At 46.4% G+C, this 23,802-nt stretch overlaps 1 protein-coding gene across 2 annotated transcripts in view; it reads right to left on the reverse strand.

The window, feature by feature from the left end:
- Positions 1–9,143: 9,143 nt before the first annotated feature.
- PPP1R1C (protein phosphatase 1 regulatory inhibitor subunit 1C) overlaps positions 9,144–23,802 on the reverse strand; it is an 84,183-nt gene continuing 69,524 nt past the window's right edge. The window contains exon 5 of one of the 2 annotated variants that reach the window (XM_054044363.1): positions 9,144–9,631. In XM_054044363.1, the coding sequence (XP_053900338.1) occupies positions 9,543–9,631 (89 nt within the window). In that variant the 3' untranslated portion in view covers positions 9,144–9,542. The remainder of the gene's footprint in view (positions 9,632–23,802) is intronic. The other variant, XM_054044364.1, reaches the window with a different exon arrangement.

Below are 23,802 nucleotides of genomic sequence, written 5' to 3' on the forward strand. Positions count from 1 at the left end.
GCTGGAAGAGAGCCCAAAATGGCTACCTGTCAGCAGTCAGCAGAAGCAAACTTCCCTAGTCCCAGCAGGTGAGAGCGAATCAGCTGGCCCATCATGACTCCCTACTGTCCAATGGCAGCAGGAGGGAGCAGAACAAGTTTCAGTACCTGGATGCTGTATGAGATATCCCCCTTTGGCCTCACAACATGGGGGAAGGAAACACAAAAGACGCATCATCCTCCCCCTCCCACATGGTATAGGCCAGCAGGAGTGGGAGAGGCTGTAGCACTGTGCCAGCCACATCTGCTTGAGATCCCCCCACCCTCTGATCCATTGCTCCTGGACCCATCAAAGACACACTGTGGCTAGTGAGATGGGCATTTTGCCTAATGTAGATGGTCTCCAAGAAATATTGATGCTCTTCAGTGGGGCGCTAGTAAAGTCAAGCGTATTTTCACTTACATTAATAGACTAATAATGACATAAATTATTGTGGAAAGGTGGTGGGTAGGGAGATGTGTGTCCTTTTCATCTTTCTTAGGGTTTTTTTATAGCACCTATTAAAGGGCAAATAGAGGCAATTGCTGGAGAATAGCCCCCACTTTGAATGCATACATTGATAGCAGCATTGCAGAAAGTGTTCCAGCACTGCTTACATTATGAATCTGGTTTTCCCAAGAGAAAATACACCAATGGCCAAATCCGGGAGCCGTTCTCAGGCAAAGTTCCTTTGCCTTTAGTGGGAATTATGTCTTAACAAGAACTATAGGTCTTGCCCTTACTGCACAGATCTTTAGACTTTAGTTCTATTGAAATATTATCTGGTTTTGTACCTGGAGAATAAACACCACATACCAGGCTGTAGGCCAAGCAGTGGAATTTTCCTAAAGAATTTGTTTGCCTCAGTAAATCTCTCTCTAAAGGGGTGGGGTTGGGGTTGGGAGGGTGTTAAGTGTTACATAACAAGGGAGCAGGACTGGGTAATGTAAAAATAGCAAAGCCTATAAACTGTGTTGTGAATAATGAGTTAAGGGATACTGGAAGATGTGGATAGAGTACACTGAAAAGGAAATCAGTTTATTTTTTTTTTGCTTTCTTTCTAAATACAGAAGGCCAAATTCAGGCTTCTGACTTGGCACAGCAGTAGACTGAAGAAAATACACCTCGAGAGGCACCCTGGCCTGCAAATGTTGCACCCACCTTCCAGCTCCTCCAAAACCTGTGGGGAGCTCCTGGGAGGAAGCACTTGAAATTGGGAGGAGGGTGTTCTTTGGAGGGGGACATACCACAACAGATGCTTTGATCGCTACCTGCCTCTTGTGCTATTCACTTAAGACCCTCCTAGTCTGTGCAACATAGGCATGCGCAGCACATTTCATTAGGGTGTGCACCCAGGGAATTTTTTTTTTAAAGGCGAACATCATAAAGGGCGGGGTGTGGGAGGGGGTGCCGTGTGCAGGAAGGGGTTCAGGGCAAGGGATTGGGGCAGAGGAGGGGTGTGGGGTGTATGAGGGGGCTCAGAAAACGGGGTTGGGGTGCAGGGTGCGGCAGGGGACTGGGATTCAGGAGGGGTGCAGTGTGCAGGAAGGGGCTCAGGGCAAGGGATTGGGACAGAGGAGGGGTGTGGGGTGTATGAGGGGGCTCAGGGAAGGAGGTTGGGGTGCAGGAGGGGTACGGAGTGCAGGAGGGGGCTCAGGGCAGGGGATTGGGGTGCAGGGTGTGGCAGGGGGCTTAGGACAGGGAGTTGGGGGTGCAGGAGAGGTGCGGCAGGGGGCTCAGGACAGGGTGTTGGGGTGCAGGAGGGGCATAGGGTGCAGGCAGGGAGTTGTGGGGCAGGGGTTGGGGTGCGAGATGCAGGCAGGGGGCTCAGGGCAGGGAATTGGGGGGCAGAGGGCTTAGGGCAGGGGGTTGGGGTACAGGGTGCAGGCAGGGGGCTCAGGGCAGGGAGTTGTGGGGCAGGAGGGTAGGCTGTTTGCAGGCAGGCCTGAGGCTGGGGATCTGGGCTCCCCCGTCCCGGCAGGCAGGCTCGGGGGCCAGGCAGAGGGGGTGGGGCTGGGCGCTTGGGGCCAGGCCGGGCAGAGGCAGCCAGGGCGGATCGCAGCAGGGCCGGGGTGGATCGCAGAGGGGCCGGACTGCTCCCAGGGCTGGACTCAAGGCCGAGGTTCCCGGGCCAGAGCCCCCGAACAGCGCCGGGGAGCTGAGCTCGCAGCCAGGCTGTGAGGGGGAGACCTGTGGGCCGGGCTCGCCCTCTGCCCCGGGCCTGCTGGCTCCCGGGCCCCACTTAAGGTGGGCTGGGCTCAGGGGCGGCCTGACCCCCCCCCGGGTTGTGCCTGGGCCCTCGGCCAGCGCGGGGAGCAGCAGGCAGGTTTGGGGCCCTGGGCGCTGGAGGGGGCAGTTGCCTGTGGGGGAGGCTGTGGCAGCACCGCCGCGGGCCACCTTAAGCGGCTGTGTTGGTGCTGCCAGGTGGGAGACTGCCAGGGAGCACATGGGGCTGTTAGAGCAGCCAGCCCGGCCCTGGGGAAGGGGAGCCCAGATTAGGGTTACCATACGTCCGGATTTTCCCGGACATGTCCAGCTTTTGGGGGTTCAAATCCCCGTCCAGGGGGAAATCCCCAAAAGCCAGGCATGTCCGGGAAAATCGGGAGGGAGGGATGGAGGGCTCGGCCGGGGCCTCTTTGGCCGGGGCCGGTGCGGAGCCGGGCCGGGGTCGCGGGGCCGGGGGCATGGTGCCGGGCCGGGCGCGGTGCCGGGCAGGGAGCCAGGGGCGCGGGGCCGGGCAGGGAGCCGGTCCGGGGTAGGGGGGGGGGGTGCGCCGGGCGGTGGGGAGCCGGTCCGGGGTAGCGGGGGGTGCGCCGGGCGGTGGGGAGCCGGTCCGGGGTAGCGGGGGGGTGCGCCGGGCGGTGGGGAGCCGGTCCGGGGTAGCGGGGGGGTGCGCCGGGCTGCGGGGCCGGGCGGGGAGCCGGTCCGGGGTAGCGTGCGGCGGGCCGCGGGGCTGGGCGGGGAGCCGGGGGTGCCCGGGGGCCGCGAGCCGGTCCGGGGTAGCGGGGGGGGGGGGTGCGCCGGGCCACGGGGCCGGGCGGGGAGCCGGTCCGGGGTAGCGGGGGGGGTGCGCCGGGCCGCGGAGCCGAGCGGGGAGCCGGGGGTGCGCGGGGTAGCGGGGGGGGGTGCGCTGGGCTGCGGGCCAGTCCGGGGTAGCGGGGGGGGTGCGCTGGGCCGCGGGGTCGCGGAGCCGGGAGCCGGTCCGGGGTTGCGGGGCCGGGCCGCCGGGGGGTGCGCTGGGCCGCGGGGCTGGGAGCCGGTCCGCAATAGCGGGGGGGGGGGTGCGCTGGGCCGCCGGGGGCCGGCAGTGCTGGGCGGGCCGGGGGTGGTCGGCCGGGGCCGGCACCCCAGGGCCCGAGCTGACCCAGGCTGGAGCCGCCGGGGGGCCAGCCTGGGCCGCGCCTCCTCCCCCCCCCACACTCCCCCTTACCTGCTTCAGGCTTCCCGCGAATTAAATGTTCGCGGGAAGCAGGGAAGGGGGCGGAGACTTTAGGGAAGGGGCGGGGTTGGGGCGGGGCTGGGGGCGGGGCCGGGGCCCCGTGGAGTGTCCTCCATTTGGAGGCACAAAATATGGTAACCCTAGCCCAGATCAACAGGGTACAGGCCAGGGGCTTAGGGTGGGGAGGGTGCAGGAGGGGTGCGGGCTCCGGCCCGGCGCCGCTTACCCGCAGCCACACTCCCTGCCTGCCAGGGCCCCATGCCGCGCCGCTCACCATGTCCCCATGCAGCCCCGGGGGAGGGGAGGGGCGGCACAGGGCTCTGCACGCTGCCCTTGCCATGCCTCCAGGTACCTCCCCTGAAGCTCCCATTGGCCGCGGTTCCCCGTTCCCGGACAATCGGTGCTTCGGGAGGCGATGCCTGGAGCAACCCCCCCCGGCCCCAGAGACATGGTGCCCTGATGGGCCCATGCACCCCGTGCACACACCTATGCTGTGCAACTGTTTACCTGCTTACTCAATCCCCTTTCCCCTCACTCATTCGCTCATTGTGTAAAGCCATGGAATTTTTTTATTCCATGCTTTTCATGTTAGCTGTGAAACGAACACTCCTTTCCATTTTTACTGACTTCAGCCACTTAATCTAGGAAAGGACATTGCCTAATCTTTAAAAGACACTCGGACAATTGAAGAAAATTGGGCCTTTGTACATTTTTTGATCAGAGTAACAAATGCTCTCCCTCCCCCAAACTAAAATAGCTACTTGAAATTACCGCCTTGTTCTAGTGCAGTGGCTCCCAAACTTGTTCCACCGCTTGTGCAGGGAAAGCCTCCCGCAGGCCACGGTTCGCTGCTCCAGGCCAATGGGAGCTGCTGAAAGCGGCGCGGGCCAAGGGACGTACTGGCCGCCACTTCCAGCGGCTCCCATTGGCCTGGAGCAGCAAACCGCGGCCAGCGGGAGCCGCGATCGGCCGAACCTGTGTATGCGGCAGGTAAACAAACCAGCCCGGCCCGCCAGGGGCTTTCTCTCCACAAGCGGTGGAACAAGTTTGGGAACCACTGCTCTAGTGTATGTATACAGGAAATGGACTTGCACCTGTTGCTCTTTGAGTTCTGATGCCTCTGTACATTCAGCTGCCCACATATTTTTCTGTATTACTGGCTGTGCCAATAGGCTGCAATATCAGGCTCTCCTCTGCAGTGAATCAGAGGCTGCTCTGTCTGGAAGCTCCTCAGATGAAAAAGACTATATGAGTGCTAAGTAGAATGATTAATATTTTTAAGTACATAGGAACAAAGGAACAGCCCTGTCGTCCCAAACTAAATCCCTGATCCAGCCATGCCTGTGTCCTGTCTCCAACATCTGACATTTCAGAGGAATGCAAAACGCCCCCTCCCTAACTCCATCCAGCCATGTGTGCAATACTGGATATGGTGTGTGTCTGTGCAGAAGGATAACCCCTACAGAGGACCATTGTATGCTTTGAAGCATGTAGTTTAATTACTTGTATTGTTACCTTTAATAGCAGAACTCCAAAGTGGCATTAATGGTGGTAAAATTACCCAGTTCTTTTAACATTCAGCTCTAAAAGCAAGGGCGCTGGCACTAAGCTGGCATAGTTCCACTGAAGCCAATGAAGATGTGCCAGTTTACAACAGCTGAGCACCTGGCCGCTGTCTGTGACTGCAGTCATTTCCCTCATGAGTTTCACCCCAGTTTACAGCAATGTTTCCCACTTTGGCTCTTGACAAGCTTCTCCATGATTGCGGGCAGCACATTTATGAGCATATTCTAGGTTTGATCTCCTCTTAGGCTATGTGGCACAAGGGGGAACACAGAGTGACTGGGCTGGGCTTAACTTTCCTATTTTGACTTGATCCGTATCTAAAAAGCTGTGTGTAGCCCTGTAGCTGGGCATTCCTCCCCCCACCCCCCAATAATGCTGGGGGGAGTCTGAGTAATGACCACGGGCAAGATGAGGCTTTTGGCAGGAGGTGCCAGCCTGTTGCTGGTTCAGGAAAGAAAAGAAAGAGGCTTTTAAAAATGATGAAACACAGTGGCAACATTTAGAGATGGGGTGGGGGTGGGGGAACCAATAAGCGTTTCATTCAGAGATGTATCCAAATAGCATATGAAGATCATATCCTACTGTGGAGCTTCTCCCAAATCACTTCTGTCTTGCTCCTCACAATTTACTCTCTGGGCCTCTCTCCTCATACAAATTCCCATCTCTTTAGCCCTTCCCCTTATCTAACATGCTCTTTCTGTGGGAGGACCTGCAACTTGCCGCCCAGGTCTGATGTCTTCTGAGAGTGACTGGTAATCCCCTATCTGGGCTCTCAGGAGAGCAGCCAGACGGTCCACTTCTGCTTCCTGCTTCTTTCTGAGATGTAGTGGAGAGGCAGAGAAGCCTTTCTCCCACTAAATTCCTCCTGCGGGCATCTCTTGGGATTGGGAAATTTGATAGCGTCTTTGATAATTCAGGAGGAACCATTGTTTCTGGCCCTTTAAAATCTGGTTTATGTCACAAAGTAGCTTGGCTTTTCAAGCCGTCCCCGTTCCCAAATCAAGCGTTGGAGAACAATTGCTCCCCTGCCTCTGCAAATGATTCATGGATTTGAAAGGGGTAGTCACATTTCAGTGCGCACGTCTATGTGTCTTACCGCTTTGATCCTAGTGCTTACAACACACTGCAAATACAGTAAAGGTTGCATAACTAATATGTAGGAAAATATATTGTCGTTCCAGTTTTGTGAGGGCCCTGAAACAAATCTGTCCCACTCAAAGGGAAAAACTATACAGACACCATTGGCAGAGGCCGGGAGGAATGGGAGGAGCAACCAAACCTGCGCTTGCCCTACTGAAACGCACAAACACTGCCCATCACCCTTTCTTGCTGTTTAGTTGTGTTTATTTGCTAGTGTGTCTCTGCCTGCAGCTTCACCAGTCAGCAAAACTCCAGGGCTTCTTTCTAGCTGCTACTTATTGGCAGCAGTGCCAACATATCCCAGAAAGCTTTCTGGAGTGTATCAGTATTTTAGCCCCATCTAACTAGTCACAGCACAGAAAAGAAACTGAGGCAGGGCAGTTGGGATTATTTTTTATTTTAATTTTGATAGGACCCAGAATATGCTGCAGTACCTACCAATCAGAAAAATCCCATCACAAAGACTATGCAGTCTAGTCTACCACGTGGGCCTTGCAAACGAAGATGACAATAGGAATAGGAAGCAATTCTAGTTGGCGAGAGATAGGACTTGGTAAGGAGAGGGTATAATTACACTTGGGGAGAGGACAAGGGCAATGCTTGAGAGAGAAAGTTGGGCAACAGTTAGCACTGTTAGAACACGTGTTTTCTCAAAACATGCTGTGTTGTCACAAAGTTTGTTGTGGGGCGAGGGGAAGAGAGCCAGAGACTTATGCTCTAGTGCCTGGTATTCACTGTACTGGCCTAGGATGTGAGAGACACAGGTTCAAGCTCTGGCAGATTTGGAGTGATCTGGGATGAAAAGCTCTGCTCTGAATCAGGAAGGGAAGTAGAGACTTGAACCTGGGACCACTACACACTCCCCTGCCTCCACTCCCCTTAGATTTTGATCCAAAAATGAACATTTCCAGTTTTGTGAAAACATTCTAAAGGAGTGGTCCCCAAACTGTGAGGGCACAGCCCCCTAGGGGAGGCGTGGAGGGACATTGGGGGTGGGGAGATGGCAAGTCCAGGCCAGCCCCAATAGAGGTCAGGGAGGGAGTGCCACAAGCCCCGCTCTGCCCCCCAGCTGCATCCCCATCCCTGTCCCTGCCTTTGCCCCAGCCAGGGCTTTGCTACCGGCCCCAGCCCCACCCCCAGCCTCGGCCCCTGGCCACAGCTCCATTCCCAGCCTCAGACCCGCCCCCAGCTGCAGGCATGGCCTTGACCCACCTTCTCCCCCCTCCTCCTTGGAGCCACAGCCCTGCTCCTGGCCCTGGCTCCCAGGGCAGCGGGGAAGAGGCACAGACATGGGTAAGCGGGAAGGCACGACCCTGAAATTTTGTGGACCTCTGTTCTAAAGGTTTTGAAATGTTGAGAGTTGTCACAAAACAGCAGTGTCTTTCTGTGGTCAGCTCTAGTGACAATACGTGCCTGTACTAGTTCTGATGCACTCTAATAAGCTGTATATATAAAAGTGTAATTATTATCTTAAGTCTTATGTATGTAATGGTGTTACTGAAGCATGATTCTGCATTTCCTAGTTAATTCATCTAAACTGTCATCTGCCTAATGTGCTACACATAGATGCTGGAAATAGGGATGATGGGGGTGCAGCAGCATCTCCTGGCTTGAAGCAGTTTCCCTCATATACAGGGCTTACTGTTTGGTTCAATGGGTTTCAGCACCCCCCCCCCCATTATAAAAATTGTTCCAGCACCCCTGTTCTACATGCTGTACATAGGCACTAAAAGCCAATCCATATCCTGAAAAGCTTAAAATCTAAAGCAGCAAGACAAATAAGTGGTGGACGAAAGAAATTGGCTCCATGTCACAGATGGCAAACTGGGGCACAGAATGATTAAGTGAGTTGCCCACAGTAAATAAGTTGGTCACACCCAAAATCTGTGGCAGTGCTGAGAAATGAACCCACCTCTTCTTGGTTCCAGGCCAATGCCTCAACTTTTTTTCATTCAAATATTTTATGAAGGGAAGCTTCCTCTTTGGTTGTATTATAAAGAAACCTCAGTTTAGCACTGTGTCTACAGCACAACTGAAGATTTCTTCTATTAGTCAGCTCTTCATTAAATTATAGCCATAAATATCACTTGGAATGTCTGTGACTGGAGCTGCACTAAAGAACTCATATACAGATATACTCATATACAGAGAAAGATATGGCTGTCAAACAAAGAAACACTTGTTACAGACCCTATGAATGCTAGGTCTTCTCAGCACAGCGTCTGCTTACATGTGAGCCAAATAAGCACTCAAGGCATTGACAAAAGAGTCTGTGTTTTCCTGTCCATCTACTTTCAGTAGCTTGGCTTATCAAGTGGGACTCAAGGGGATGAAAGGCTAAATTCAAAATGAGTCTTTATACCAAGGACAACCTTAGCTACCACAGTTCTACAGGTTGTGAAAGGTTGTCCTTAGTTTAAAGATGGACCATTAAAAATATGTTAAATACAACTTTAAAGAAGTCTGATTTGTCCACCCCATCTCATTTTCTGCTCCTTCATAAGCTTTCCTGATGTTCAGCACTCACAGAACTTGACATGAGCTGTCAAATGGTAACAGCACTATTGAACCAGGCCAAAATTGAACCAGCTCTCTTAGAGTGGAAAGGTTCTGCAGCCTATCGCCAATATTTTGAGGCAGCCAGTCTCCACCAAATCAAAGATTTTCCTAATGTTCTCATATGATTGTCTTCAGTAGTAAAAAGGAAAAATCAGTTAATGTATCCCTGAATGACTGCGCAGTATCAGATACATACCTTTATGGAAAGCAAGAAGTGGTGAACTGTTATATGCAGTACATACACTGAAAACTACAAAGAACTAATGCAGTGCAGAATTAAGCAGGCATCTCTGCTTTAGCTTGGGTTTGAAGTATGTTACTAGGTGTAACCCTAATATGCGAAAAGATGCTCCTGGTCTAAAGACTCACCTTACCTAAAAATTTCTCTTCAAGTTAGATAGAAGCACAGCACGACATAAAATCATGTCTAAATGAATTTAGTATTTATTTGTAACTTTTAAATTGGTACTATTTACAATAAGTCTTGGAGTACAGATCACATTCAGTAATTAAGCTCTGGCAGTACTGAAGTTAGATTACTAACATGTTTGCAAATTACATTTTTAAGTCATAAAAAAGGAAAGAAAAATGACTGTAAAATAAATGTTTATCTTCAGTTACAAGTATCACAGGACAAGTTTGCAGAGTGCTGTAAAATCCAGTCAAGGAATGCTCCCCGGAAAGCATTCTGCTATGTGTGCCTGGAGTGGTGAGATGAAGAATGTTTCAGAAACACAAGCAATGGAATTCCATGTTAAGTATGGAAAGTTTAGCAGTTCAGTTATTCACAATAACCTTTCTTACACAAGCCCAATGCTAATTAATGGTCCCATTCTTCTTCTCTTTCATTGACACCCTCTTCCTCCTCTGGGAATGCTGAGTCGTTCTGACTTTTCAGATGTTTAACCCCTGCAAATATAAAGATCGTATTTAAAGACACATTTATTCAAATCAGACTGGCTATTTAAATAAAAAATCCCACAAAACAATGGAAAGGTTTTTTTAAGTGACCTCATTGGTGCTGTCTTTCATAACCTTTCAATTCATACAAGCATTACATATTACACCTTTTGTGATAGAACCGTATTTCCTTCCATTCCAGGATTCCCAACAGCACTCCTGGATTGGACTAGCAATATCACACTCACTCAAGTTAAGCACCTGAAAAGCTAAAATAATGGCAGATGGCTGTGGGTTCTTGGCCATCGGAATTTAGAACATCTGTCTAATTGCGAGCTCTGAAACGCATCTCTTGGAGAAGAGACGCAGTGCAGACACAGAGCCCAAATCCTTGTACTCTTGGTCTCAGGCCCCTCTCCTAAATGAATTCACCTTTTGTGTAAATTAATTAGAAGATTGTACAGGTTACTCATCCCTTGCAACATCCACAAAACTAGAACGTAACTACTCTGGGAACTGCATCTTGCCACTGCTACAAATGTGTCACTTCCAGGCAAGTCAACAGGAGTTTTGCAATGGACTTTTGCACGCTATGGTCCTAGTGACGTGCTTTATCATTAGTCATATATGAATACAACCCAAAGCATGCTTTGGGAAACAAAAACTGGATAAATCACATTCCGATTGATTTCATGTCTTCTAAATAGCACCTTTCACCTGAAACGTTCACAGACCACTTCCTAGACTATCAGCAAAGCACACTTTGTCCACTGTTAAAATACCATGAGGGTGAATACAAAGGCAAATGTGAAGTGGACAGCATTCCGCTCAGCCACAAAACAATGAGACGATGGTTGACCCTGGGAAATTTGGTAGGCCCACAAACACCCCTCCAAAAATGTAAACATAGTAGTCCCTGGCTCTTCCTTGTATCTAGCCTCTGTGCTAGAAAGGTTTGACACTGGCAGTTCTGGGATCAATGAATTAAAGCACAATTCTAAAGGTGAGTAGTGCACCCAGTGTGCTGTTATTCCTTCTGTTTCCCCGACTGCTGGTTACTATATTATGTTGTTATTGCTAGTTTTGCATGACCCAGTAGCTGCCTGAGAGGGAATTTACTAAGTAAGCATCCCATCAAACCTCCAGGCCAATCTTCACATACAACCTATTCACCTCACTTGCAAATCAATGTCTGCTCCACTGACCGCTTAAGAAGAATTTTGTAAACAGCAGGGCAGCTGCTACAGCTAGTCAGAGGTTTCTCAAACAGCACAGGATTGGCCAAACAGAAGGTACTGTAGGAGCAAAGATGGGTGACATCATGTGGGGAATGAGGCACCTGACATGCCTCATGGAGAATAGATTGAGTGGACTGCAGATTTGAGGCCACAGGGAGTAAGAATATTGGAGTTTATTGTGTCTCTATAGCAGGTAGGACCCAGGCAAGAAGAGTCAATAACCCTCATAGTGCTGTGATTTAGTTTTGAGACTAGCTTGAAAACCCAGCCCCTCCCATTGTTTTAGTCAAAGGGGGGAAATGTGACCTCAAATTTCATGCCGATTACTCTGAAATTACTCCTGGTCCAAAACAAACATAAAAGGCCTCTATGACCAGGTCTCAGCACCACCTCCACAGCCCACAATGTGTAGTCACTATATTGCTGGGACTGTATTTAGTTTCTGACTTAGTCTAACTCACTTGCCATGCAGACATGTAACCAATAATCAAAACTGACATGACCGGCAGTGATACAAAGAATAAAATGTTTGCTTAAACAAAATTTTCTTCAGCAGTTGTTCCAAGAGCACAAATGTGTTTTTCCGTACTAGTCATGCATACTTTCATTTGCCACCTCAGCATCCCAAAATAACCGTGTCTGATTTGTAGACATTCCATTGTTATAAGCCTTAGACCTTGTCTACGCTGGCAGCAGCATGTAGGAGATGTGTAGCTACACACTGGACTGCGTAGCTTCAGGCAGCAGTGAAAGGAGCTGATAGGGGTGAGGCAGCAAGGTGTTACACTGCTAAAAATAGCACTGCAGATGTGGGAGGCACTGCTTGGGCATGTAGGGTATATACCCTAAGGTTCTTGTGTGTCTGTACACTACTTGGCTGAGCAATGCCTCGGTCTATGCTGCTATTTATACCCATGCAGGGTCTGTACTCCACACATCATCATAAGTATAGACATAGCCTTAGAGGCCAAGATTTTCTGAAGTGCCCTCTGAAGAACACTCAAGATTTTCCTCAATTTTTTGGCGCCCAAGCTTGAGACACCTAAAAGGGGACACTTCTCAGAAAGTGTTAAGGACCTGCCTTCTGAAAATCAATGGCTCAAGCTGGACACCCAAAAATGGAAGTGTCCCCCTCCCACAAAAAACAAAACAATACAAAAAGCCCCCAAATGCCTAGTCACTTCTGAAAATCTTGGCTATTGTCATATAAAACTTGGTGGAACATAATGAACTCTATCAAAGGGATGTATTAAGCCTATAATAGGCTCAGATCAGTATTTGTGTCACAATGGAAAAGCTTCATACTGAGACCCTTTGACAATATGAGGCGCAGAAAGGCGAGCTCTAGTGCTTTACCCTTAATCTGTCACTGCTTCTATTCCAAGATGGGACTTGATTTCCCTTTCATAGCATGTGGCAATCCAGAGTGTGCCCTGTCACACATGCCAGAGATACCAAAGTGAAAGAGAGCAGCTCACAGAAGCCTAGTAGTATTGTCAGTGCCATAGAGCTGGTGGGAAAGTTTCTGAGGGAATGTTTTTTCCAATGGAAAATTCTGATTTATCAAAAGCAAAATGTTTTGCAGAAATGTGTCAATTTCAATGAAAATTTTGTTTCAAAGGAAAACTTTTTTTTAAAAAAAGTGTTTTGATAAGGTCAGAATGGAACATTTAGATTTTCTTTTTCAAAATGACTTTTCATTTCAATCTTATTTTATATTACATACTAGAATATATATATATATTTAAAAATAATCAAAATCAGAATGAAATGGTTCACTATTATCAAAACAAAATGTTTAAATTGACCCCAAATTATTTTTTCCCCAGAATTTCATTTGGCAGGAAACTTAATTTTTTACATTTGTTCAGTTTCATAACAGAAAAAAATGTGACATTGTGGTATTCCCTGAGAAATTAAAAATCCAGTTTCTGCCCAGCTCTATCCATCAACAATGGCAGACAATGTCATGGTAATTCTCTTAGCATGTGGTGCTATATGAAACCAACCAGTTCTAGTCTATTACTACACTAGAGTGGTTGTTTTTCTGAAGCGTAAGGGTTAAATTGTATGGGTTGCATGAAGAGCAGGCAATTACAGTCAAGGGCACTTATTTAGTTTCAATAACCTAATGTGTTCTATGAGAAACACAGTTAAGGTAATTTGCCACCTTAAAAAACATGGGGACAGATACTTGTCACACTTACATTGACAGAAATCTGGAGTAACTTTATTAATTTCAGTGGACTATACAGGGCATACCTGAGATCAGAATCTAGCCCATGGTTCTGAACCTGATAATCATGTGCACTCAATCCTTTATAGGTAAATATTCAGATTTCACAGGCAACCTTAAGTCTGGCATTTCCTAATTTTTTTAGTGATTGACTTTTTAATGTAATTTTTGAGGGTAATTTCCAATGGTTTTTTTAAAAAGCCAGAAAAAAATAAATATAACGTGGCATCAAATTGACAACCTACGTTCATCAGCAGGGTTGGAACCATTAGATCTACCATACCGATCTCTGTCACTTGAGCTCAAATAGTTACTGATAGCAATAGTAGGTTCTTATCCTCTATGCGGACCAGCACTAGAGGTAGATGGGACACATCATTTGGCAATGAGTGTCACAGATATTTGCTGACAACTGAGGAAGGGTGAGACTCAGAAGTCTTGAGTTCAGTTGCAGGCTGTGGCATAGAGTGTTCTCCAATGTCCTCTGCCTGTTCCTTCCAAGTTTGATCCCTTCTGCTTCATCCACTCCAACCTGTCCCTGTCCTGCCTCTTCCCCACCCCTGACTCCTAGCCCCAGTCCCATTCTCCTTATCTAACCAGGCCCAATCTCCACTCTTTAGGCTTTTCATCCCAATCTCCTTGCACAGCCAGGCCTAAGTTTCCTCCTCCAAGCTCCCCATCTGAGTTCCACTCTCTCCCCAGTTCCAGTCTCCCCCTAGCACCCAGTCCCCTGTCCAACCAGGCCCGGTCTCCCTTCCTGGTTCCTACTTCTCCCCACCAACTCCCCATCACAGTTTCTCTCTCGCCCCACACCAGTCCCAGTCTCACCAGACCCTCCTCTTGTAATACATAGGAACTGTGAGGAGATAGTGCATGCTCAGTGGAATCTTTGAAGACATTAATTACTAAACTGTAAAATGTCTCTACTGAGCATGTGCAAAAAGATTTTTCAAAGAGGTTATAAATTGGTCAAGTGTGGGCTTAATTTCACAGGAAAAGCAAAAGGCATATCCCTGACACAAAGGCCATCCCCTTGCCAAATTTCAAGTCCCTGCTCTAACACATGGATTCAAACAGACTCCTAAAGAGAAGAATTTTCTAGCCTTTCAAAACAATGTATTTCCTCCCAGCATCGTTCTGAGAAACAACTAAACCTTTTTAGTTGAAATTGTTCCAAAATGATCAGTGTGAGGCAGACACTCTACATGAAAAAAAAAATTATTCCCAAAAGTTAAAATTTGGCAAAGTTGTAAACAACTTAAAACAGGGTCTTGTAAGGGGTGTCAGGAAACCTTAATAGGCAGTGCTGTCAGCCGTGTCTCTAATATTGTCAATCAGTGCTCCATACTGTGTTGTCATCTCCTGTTACTGTCAAGAATTACAGCACCCAAATCACTGGCAAACAGTTATTCAGATTTAAATCAAGCAGGCAAATTATGGGCCTCTTCACTGGCTTAGCAGCATCACAGCACTTCTAAAAGTGCCCAAAATTAATCCAGCTCCTTCAACGCAGTTCTGCTTTATCTAGTATGTTTTAAACCACTTGCATCAGACTGCATAACTGTGAGAAGTGAAAAAAAAAATCCAAATATTTTGGGTGCCCACATACAACAGGGACAAGTGCTTTAGGTAATGGCTTTAAAGAAGAGAAATACTTGTGTTCTAATTCCCCACAAATGTAGGTTTATGAGCATTCAACTCAAAACAATGTGATGGCTCTGCAAATTCATCTCTTGTTGTTTCTCACTGGAGAAGCTATATATGCACATTTGCTGTACCTGTTTAATGAACACGAAATAAAAAGATCAATCAGAAATTGCTAGGAGCCAGAATATTTCGTATTGAAGAGTTGGGGTTTTTTTAGGAGATGAAACAAGAGCTACGGCTAAAGAGGAGGACACAGGACATAAGACCAGTATGATGTGGTTCCATGGAATGACATTTTGGTAAGAGTGAAGTTTATTTTTTAGGGTGCAATTCCAAAGTGGGAGTTACGCTATTGAGTGAGCATTGCACACTGAACTTTTTGTTTCTCATGTAAACCTGTGTTTTTCGTAAGGAAACAATCAGTGTTAAGTACTGATCTCCCCGACCTACAGCCCACCATCACCTTTGTCACAAGCCTCATCATATTACACAGTAAGCTCCAAACTATTGCACTGCAGTTTTCCAAAATGAAGGCAAGCCCATATGATCAGTGGTATTACGGAACGTGTCACCTAGCTACGAAGTAAAACAACCTAGAGTGTAACGATGTGCAGATGGCGAAACACCTGATAACATCTAACCATGTTTAATAAACAGCTGCTTCCCCCTCCCATGCCCCAAGTTATACTCTATGCACTGGGTGTCAGATTTTCTTGCTGCAACACAGAAACCACCAGTGTCCAGCAGCTAACTGGCCCACTGCTTACTCATAACAATTCTGACACTGGGCAGTCCATAAGCAGGCAAAAGTCCTACTGACATTGTCAGCATTAACTTACATAAGCGAGCCAGATATTGTTGGGAAAAGTTTGGGATTGTTGCACCCCCATAAATGTTTACAAATGTTTAAAGAAATAAATTCACTTAACTGGGACTTTTTACTTTCATGTTGTTGTGTATTCTCAGAGGTGAAAGCTTTTGTTGTTGTTGTTCAGCCTTGATGGAAGTTACATGACTTCTTTACTGTCTTAGGATGCTTCTAAAGCACCACATGGTGGAGCCGCTTAATCCACCAGGACAAAATTCTAGCTTTTTCACCTAATCTGCAATGAACATCCCTGACTGCAAAAATGCAGGAAGTCACAAAGCTGTGCCTACGCTAGACCTCTAAGATCTCCCAACATTCCCCATAGTGGCAGCAATGGTACAAAATGTTATGACAAGGCCAAAGAGATACTATGACAGACAGACAGACAGCCTTTAAAGCCTCTCCAAGTTCACTTTCTAGGGCTTTTTAGATTATGTGGTTTGAACTAGCTGACTCAGCAGTAAGCCAGCGATAAGCAGATAATAAAATAATATCCTACATTGCTAGAGATAATGCACTTTAAGTTTTCTGAACTAGTTGGGCCAATCTCTGAGTTGTGCCCATATCTGTACCCAATACCCTTTTATTTAGAAGTATCTAAATTGTTTACTAAACAATCATCTATTCCGTGATACTAAGATAAAAGTTTTGTAACCTTGGTCACCATCACAGTCTTCACAACTGATTCCATAGCCGTGTTAATTAAGTAGAAAACAAAACTAAACTCTTCTTATCCTCTCTCATTCTGATCCTAATGCATGTTACATTAGCAATGCACGCCATACCCGGTGCCCTTTTTTAATAGTAAGAAAGAGGTACAAGAGCAGCTGCTGTTCAGGGTTTATCTATATCCATCAATACAAGAGTTTACCAAGGTCAAACCACAAATATAGACTCTAAAATATCACTCAGAAAAAAACAATACAATATTAAAGTAATGGGCAAAATTCTAGGCAGCAGATGTTGCTCTGTACATCTGAGAGAGCTAAGATCAACATATACAGTTATAGATTTCATAATAATAATTGTAACGCGATATGTCTGAGTGCTGATCCATAAATGAGTCTCCCTTGCCCCCAAATATCTGTTTTTTCAGACTGCAAATAATCTTGTGAGTTCATCTTTACACTCATGCTCTCGATCAGTTCTGCTTATATTCTGCCCTAAGGTTATTTTGCTTTCACAATATGCTCTGCCCTGAGACACTTCTCAGTTTGCTTCACCCCTCTCACTCTTTGCTCTGTTGACACTCTGCCCTGAGGTTGCTTACTCAGAGGATGTTCTGTTCTGCTTCTACTCTGGATGCCCTAAGGTCACTCTGTTCACACTCTTCTTGCTCCATTACATTTGCTCTGTTCATTTGCTACTCTGCAGTCCCTGTGCTCAGGTTTTAAATTCTACTCTGAAACCACACTTCTTGTAGGTGGTTTTGCTCTTCTACCATCAGTTCTACGGCACTATTTCTCAGTTCCACTAGTCATTCTGATTTCCCTTGCCCCTTATTTCTCTCCTGCTTCCCCAACCCAACAATCAGTTGGTGTCTTTAGGCAGCTGTGCTTTAAAATTACTTTGCTCAAACTCATTCTCTAGCCCACGCTAAAAGAAAGACTGCATAAGCACTGCTTTTTATTTTACCTGGAGCTTTCCCTTTTTCTTGTCTTGCTTTCTTAACCCCATCAGGCCAAGAAGTGTTAATCAAAGGCTCAGATTTCAACTGCAGATAATTTAATCCAATTAATGCTGATGAAAAAAGCCTGAATGCCAAACCATTTGCAGCAAGCGTGCACTAATACACTTTGAACTGGTAATGCATTTTAGATGAAATCACTGCCTCAAAGCATATTTGTGGATTCCTGATAATTTATGAGCGCAAATGAAGCAACTTTATGACATTTCCATGATCACATCATAAAATCTGTGGTGGTTAATCAACAGCTTGACTTTTGCTTTTATCCACCTGATCAAAACACCAGTTTAGAAGGTTAATCGGTAGCACAAGATGTGAAATTACCAAATGTTACTGTAATTACATCTGTTCTAAAAATTGGAGATAAGATCTGGGACTGATTTAATAATGTGAGCCTGAATTAACATTGTGTACCTTGCCTCCTCCCCAGTCCCCACCCACAAAGCCCAGACATGTTTGGATTACGCTGTGGCACATTAGACATATAATGGCTATTTGCAAAACTCAGATTTAGATCTGAGTTCGTGTTTTGAACACCCTAGTGTATAGAGGGGTGTTTGGATATGAAGTTTTGGGTTTGGGCCCATCTCTATGAGAAACACGCAGGCCAAGATTTTCAGAAACGACTACTGATTTGAATCCCCAACATGAGACATTTTGAAGTGGCCAAATTTTCAGAGGGCAGATGCTCAGTCCTTTGAAAAATCAGGTTTCTTTAAATTGTCTCTAGTTGGACATTCAAAAATGGAGGCACCCCCAAAATCACTTTTGAATATGTTAGTTCATTTATTTTGGACAAAAACAATGGTTATTTGAGGCAAATGGAGCACACATGACACAACTCATTGATGCCTTTGAAGGATGTGGAATTCATCTTCTTATTTTACTTTGCTTAAAAAAATGGCCCCATATCTCCACCACAGTGTACAGCTGAGGTTTGCTCTGACTCCTAAAATCAAATAACTTACACTTAAGGCAGGCACTTCTGTACAGCATAGTGAACAATACAGGAAGAAAACTGAGGCACACACAGGTTAACTGACTTGGTCCAATGTCAAAGTCAGTGGCTAAGTGGAGCCTTTAAACTCAGCTCTGAGCATGAGGTGGTGTGTAGCTGGCCACGTCAAGGGGAACACTGAAAGAGAGTCACAACTCCTTCTTTGCTTCCCCTCTTGAAAGTAACTCTTCCCCACATGGAAACAATGTACTGCTTCCAATGAGGCTACCTCCTCTGGCGTGCCCTGCCACTTTTCTCCCCAACCTTCTGTGCCCGGGGTTGCAATCCAAGACAGTTCTGCATGGACGCCCAAAGGCTGTTGGAATTACATCCCTTTATTCCACTACATGATTGCACAGGACACAACTGATGCCAGTAGTACAATGGGATTTCTAGTGTTCCAACAGGAATTAGGATTTCTAGTATCTGAATAGAAGACGCTTCTGTTTTATGGAAAATAATTTAGAGACAGAAAAACAAGTGTTCTAGAAATATCATCTTAATCTTTTTGATTTTCTATGTTTTAATAGATCTTCAGAGGGCTAGTTACCAATATGTTCAAAGAATATACACACACACACACACACACACACACAATCAAGTCCCTTATTAGTAATAAACTCAGTTTTATACATCATTATATTGGCTGGAGCATGCTCATTCACATGGTGCCACTTCGTGTCTCAGAAGTGGAGGTTTTGTGTGTGTGAGTGTGTGTTTGTGTGCATGTGTTTTTTAAACACAGTTTATAAAAGAAATGGGTACCACATGGCCAAGGAATGAGTCTTGGGATCACAGTGGACACCAAGTGCCTCATAGTGGTGATGTACTTGGTCTCTGGGTTCATTCCACCCCTCTGAATACCAGTCTAGAGAAAGAATGGGCCAGGTCCTCTGCTGTCATAAATTGGCATCACTCTACTGACTTCAGTGAAACTATGCCAATTTACACCAGGTAAGGATCTGGCCCCTCAGACCTTGCCAAAGATTTGTATCCCACACTCCTACCCCCAAGTACCAGGCAGTATCCACGAACAGGAGAACACAAATGGTTTACACTGGGAAAGGAGGGGAGGGGCGGGCGGGAGCATTGCAACACCTGAATGCCAATGTGGCACATCCCTCATTCCTCTCAGAAAGGCCCAGCAACAGAAACTCACACAAAAGCCCCATTACATTCTTAGTCTTCATTTCGTAGTGCCTATTCCAACTCCCATAAAAGTCAAAAGAAAGGCTCATCAATGTCAATGAGAAATTGGATAAGGCTTTCGCTATCTAAAAGTCTATTGTGCATCTTGAAGCGCCCTACCTGGAACAAACGGTGCTTGGTGCTGAAATGGTGTATCTTTCCGCCTTGGTTTCATAAGCTGATCATCTGCCTCAGTTACTCTCTGCTGCTGTATGGTGCCTGAGGAGTGGTGATTACCATTACATTTAATAGAATCTGCCTGTTCACTGCCTGCAGATGTAACAGATTTAAAAACATAGTAATAAAAACAAAAACCTACGCACTCCTGTTATGAAAGAAATTGCTTTTTGCTCTGTTATGTGTATATACACAATAAAAGTGACAAACCTTCAGGACTTGACAAAATGTCTCAACCTAAGTTTTCCAAAATGGCTAATTTTTGCTGCCCTCCCTGAGTCTCCTTTTAGGCCTGATTTTCAGAGGGTCAGTGTGCTGCACTTTCTGAAAATTAGGCCCCTTTGTGGTGTTTGAGGTAGAGTACTGAGAAATGGACGGTCACAAAAGCACACGTGCCTTTGGAAAATGTTGACGTCTCTATGCAAAGATCTGTTCTGAACCCTTAATGCACAACCTGCATGGATATTTTAAACAAAATTATATTAGAAAATGAAAAATATCAGAAATAGTTGGGTTTTATTAAAGGCTGTGAAAGTTGACTTAGGGCTTCATCTGCTAAGAGCTCCACATACCCACAATGCCCTTCTACTTTAATGAGTGAACTGCACTGGGAGTTCTTGTAGGATCAGACCATTAGTTCCCTTATTTGTATTTTTTAAACTGTTTTCTAATCACGAGATGACACTTGAAGCAGCAGGTGAGGCTGTTTACATGCACTGATAGAGCTCAGCTTTTAGACCCAAGCATATACACCTCTACCCCAATATAATGCGACCCGATATAACACAAATTCTGATATAACGCGGTAAAACAGTGCTCCGGGGGGGCGGGGCTGCGCACTCCGGCGGAGCAAAGCAAGTTTGATATAACGCAGTTTCACCTATAACGCGGTAAGATGTTTTGGCCCCCGAGGACAGTGTTATATCGAGGTAGAGGTGTATTAACCCAGCAGCAAACTCAATCTCTTAGGCCTCTGTCTTGCCGGGGTCAGATGAGGGGGAACAATGCTGAGGGCTGCTATACATGGTGTTTTGAAAGCTGCGATCCAGTAAGTTGGGAGGAGCGGGTGCTGCAGTGTGGTGGGGGCCTGCAGGAACTGTACCCAGCATAGGGCAGGAGACACGGAGCCTCTCACTAGGAGAGCTATTGCTTTCTTACGATCATCAAGTGCATTTCTGGGCTATGGTCAGGACGAAGCCCCTCACAGCTGCCCTTGTTTTCAGTTTCTACTAAGTGCACCTCTTAGGCACACATGAATGAGCCATTACTCCAGATTGGCAGGAGGAGTGACTGAAACGTCTAAAAAATGGTGGCTAGGCATAGCAGTGCTGTCACTGGACTGTGCTCAAGCATCTCTGTCCTGGCTACACCTTCTTAGATACAGAGGTTAGTCACGTTGCTCAGCCTGCTGCACATTTCTGTACACCAGGCCCAATCGTGCCAGGTGTAAAACACCTTCCTCTGTTGTTGACTTCAGTGAAAGTTGATGGCACTCAGCATTTTACGGGATCAGGCCCACTATATACAAGCCTCCTTTCACAGGTGCAAAGCATGCGACAAGCACGCTCCCTCTCCACATCTTTCCTCAGCTCAGCAGCCTGTAGGCTCCAGCTCTTGCTGCTTAACTATCGTCCATTCGCCCTGCTCCAGTAAGAACTCAGGAAGAGATAATGTGTGGATTACTGCCTTCAGCTACCTGGTGGTTCAGTTCATTTCCACTACTCCTCTAAAGGTCAGCAAGCATATAGGGGCAGATGCTCAGCTGGTGTATATTGGCATAACTCCATTGAACTCAGCTTCAGTGAAATCAATAGACCTATGACAGTGACACCAGCCAAGATGCTGTCCCATAAAGTCAATGCTACTGGCCAAACAGTTGGCACTGTTTATTTTAATTTTTCAGAGAGCGGAAGCATTTTCAGCATGATGTACATCATTGAATTATTTTTTAAACAAAGATTCAAATGTTCTGTATATAAATGTAAAATATACGTGATGTGCAAAAAAGTCTCAATTTCACATGCGAATAAAATCCCTATAACACATTGGAAATCATTTTAATTCCACATACATAAAATTCATAATAGTTCCATATACTTGTCTACTCTTCCAAATATTTTACATACATACATACACTGTAGGCTATATTACACTGTATATGTTGGCCAGGTTCAATATAATGTAGATGCCAAATATGCATTATTGTACTTAATTTTTTTCATATGACAAAGATTTAAGAAGCACAACTCTCATCTCATTATGGTTCATGGAAAATGTTTAGTTAATTTCCCACACACCACAGTGGAAAAATATACCCTAAGCCCTTTAACCTTATTAATCAAAACTCCTCTGACTAAACAGTTTAAGTTTTATCCTAGCTATATTAAGTCCTTAAATAGTTTAAGATGTACTGAAGAAAGAGACCCAGGCAGTTGTAAAACAGTAAATCAGGCAGCAAGAAGGGAAGTGATAGAGTTTCCCAAGTGCCTATTTTGGGCTTTCTTCTTTTCCCTTTGCATAAGTGACTTGCAATCTGTATCAAGGGATTGTTCTGCAAGGTTTATTCATTTTCACTTAATCGCCATGTTCAGGCAAACTGCCACTGCAGTCAGAGCTCAGTTGAGGGTAGCATAGTCAATGGGAGATTGACTCAGTGCTGAGTGCCAGGTTATAACTGTGCAGGTGTGAAGGGAGGATGCTAAAGGAACTTCCCCTTGTGCCCTCCCTTCCTCCTCTGAGTACAAGGATGGCTTGAGTCTAGTGCCACTGCCAGCATCTGATGCCTCACAGGTTGTGTGCTTATGCCCCTACTCACTTTCTGTGCCAGGCAGAGTTGGCCCCATTCTGGGGAAGCACACATGGGCCCTTCTTCAAGGCAGGCACAGCAGATGTGCTCCGCAGATGCTCCTGAAGGCAGTGTAGCTGTCTAAAGCACAATGCTTCCAGGAGCTCTCCTAGAGGCAGGGCAATATCACATCATCTCCTACTCTGTGCTCTATGGTGGTATCACAATTGAACCCTAAATAAGATATGTCCCTCCTGCTAGCTTTGGCCCGCTGAGTCAATGGGAGTTTTGCCTGAGAAAGGACAAAGTACTGTAATAATCAAGAACTTCAGGTTTTGGCCCATGATGCAGACCGTAGTCATGCCACCCTTACTCGAGTGAGTCAATGGGCTGCATGAACACAACCAGGGTTGTTACACTGTTTAAAATACAGGGCTTGAGCCAGCTCCTATTGAGGTCAATGGGAGTTTTGTCATTTTCTTCACTGGAAAGAGGATGAAGTCTATACAGTACTTGATTTTAATTTTCAGTTATAATTAGAAATCGATTTCAAACAGCTGCAGTTTACTTACAATAAATCTGTGTAAAATATCAAAGACGATGCTAACAATGCATCAGGCCCCAAAATTAGAGTTAAAAGGCACAACTGTGTGGTTCATTGACATACAAACAGGGCTGCCGAGAGCAGGTTCGGGCCCCGGTGAAAAATTTTTTTCGGGCCCCCCAGCAAGGGCGGACCGGCTAAACAGGGCCGACGAGAGGGGGGAAGGGAAGCCGGGGCCTGGGCTCCCTTCCGGACCGCCGGGCCCCGGTAAGGCGACGAGAGGGGTGGAGGAAGCGGGGCCCCGGGCCCCCTTCCGGACTGCTGGGCCCCGGTAATTTGTACTGGCTTCCTCCCCCCCCCTCGTCGGCCCTGCATACAAAACCTGCATTATGGTCATTCTGATTTAAAGTAGTTAAGGAAATGCAAACTTAAGGCTCGTTCCTTAACAGGTGTTGGTGTGCCTACAGATTACAGCACGTGCTATGGATTCCATGGCATTATCACTAACAAGAGTTTACAACAGTGGATAAGGAAAGAGTGCCAGCTTTAAGCATGTTAATGTTTTAGTGCATTGTAACTCAGTGACAAAAAAAATTTAGGGTTAGTATAATATGGGGTGGTTGTTCCCTGTCTATCCACAGGCGCATGGGGAAGAAATGAAGTCATGCAACCAAAAGAAATTATTCAGTAACACAATCTAAGCTTTCTATATCGTCCACCACTGTGTTGTATACAGCGACGATAAACAAATAAAATAAACTACTGGCAAACATGACAGTTTTATGTGGGTCACAGCTGGAGTAGCATCTCTAG

The sequence above is a fragment of the Malaclemys terrapin genome, chromosome 11, assembly GCF_027887155.1.
Source record: "Malaclemys terrapin pileata isolate rMalTer1 chromosome 11, rMalTer1.hap1, whole genome shotgun sequence".
Classification (NCBI taxonomy): Eukaryota; Metazoa; Chordata; order Testudines; family Emydidae; genus Malaclemys; species Malaclemys terrapin.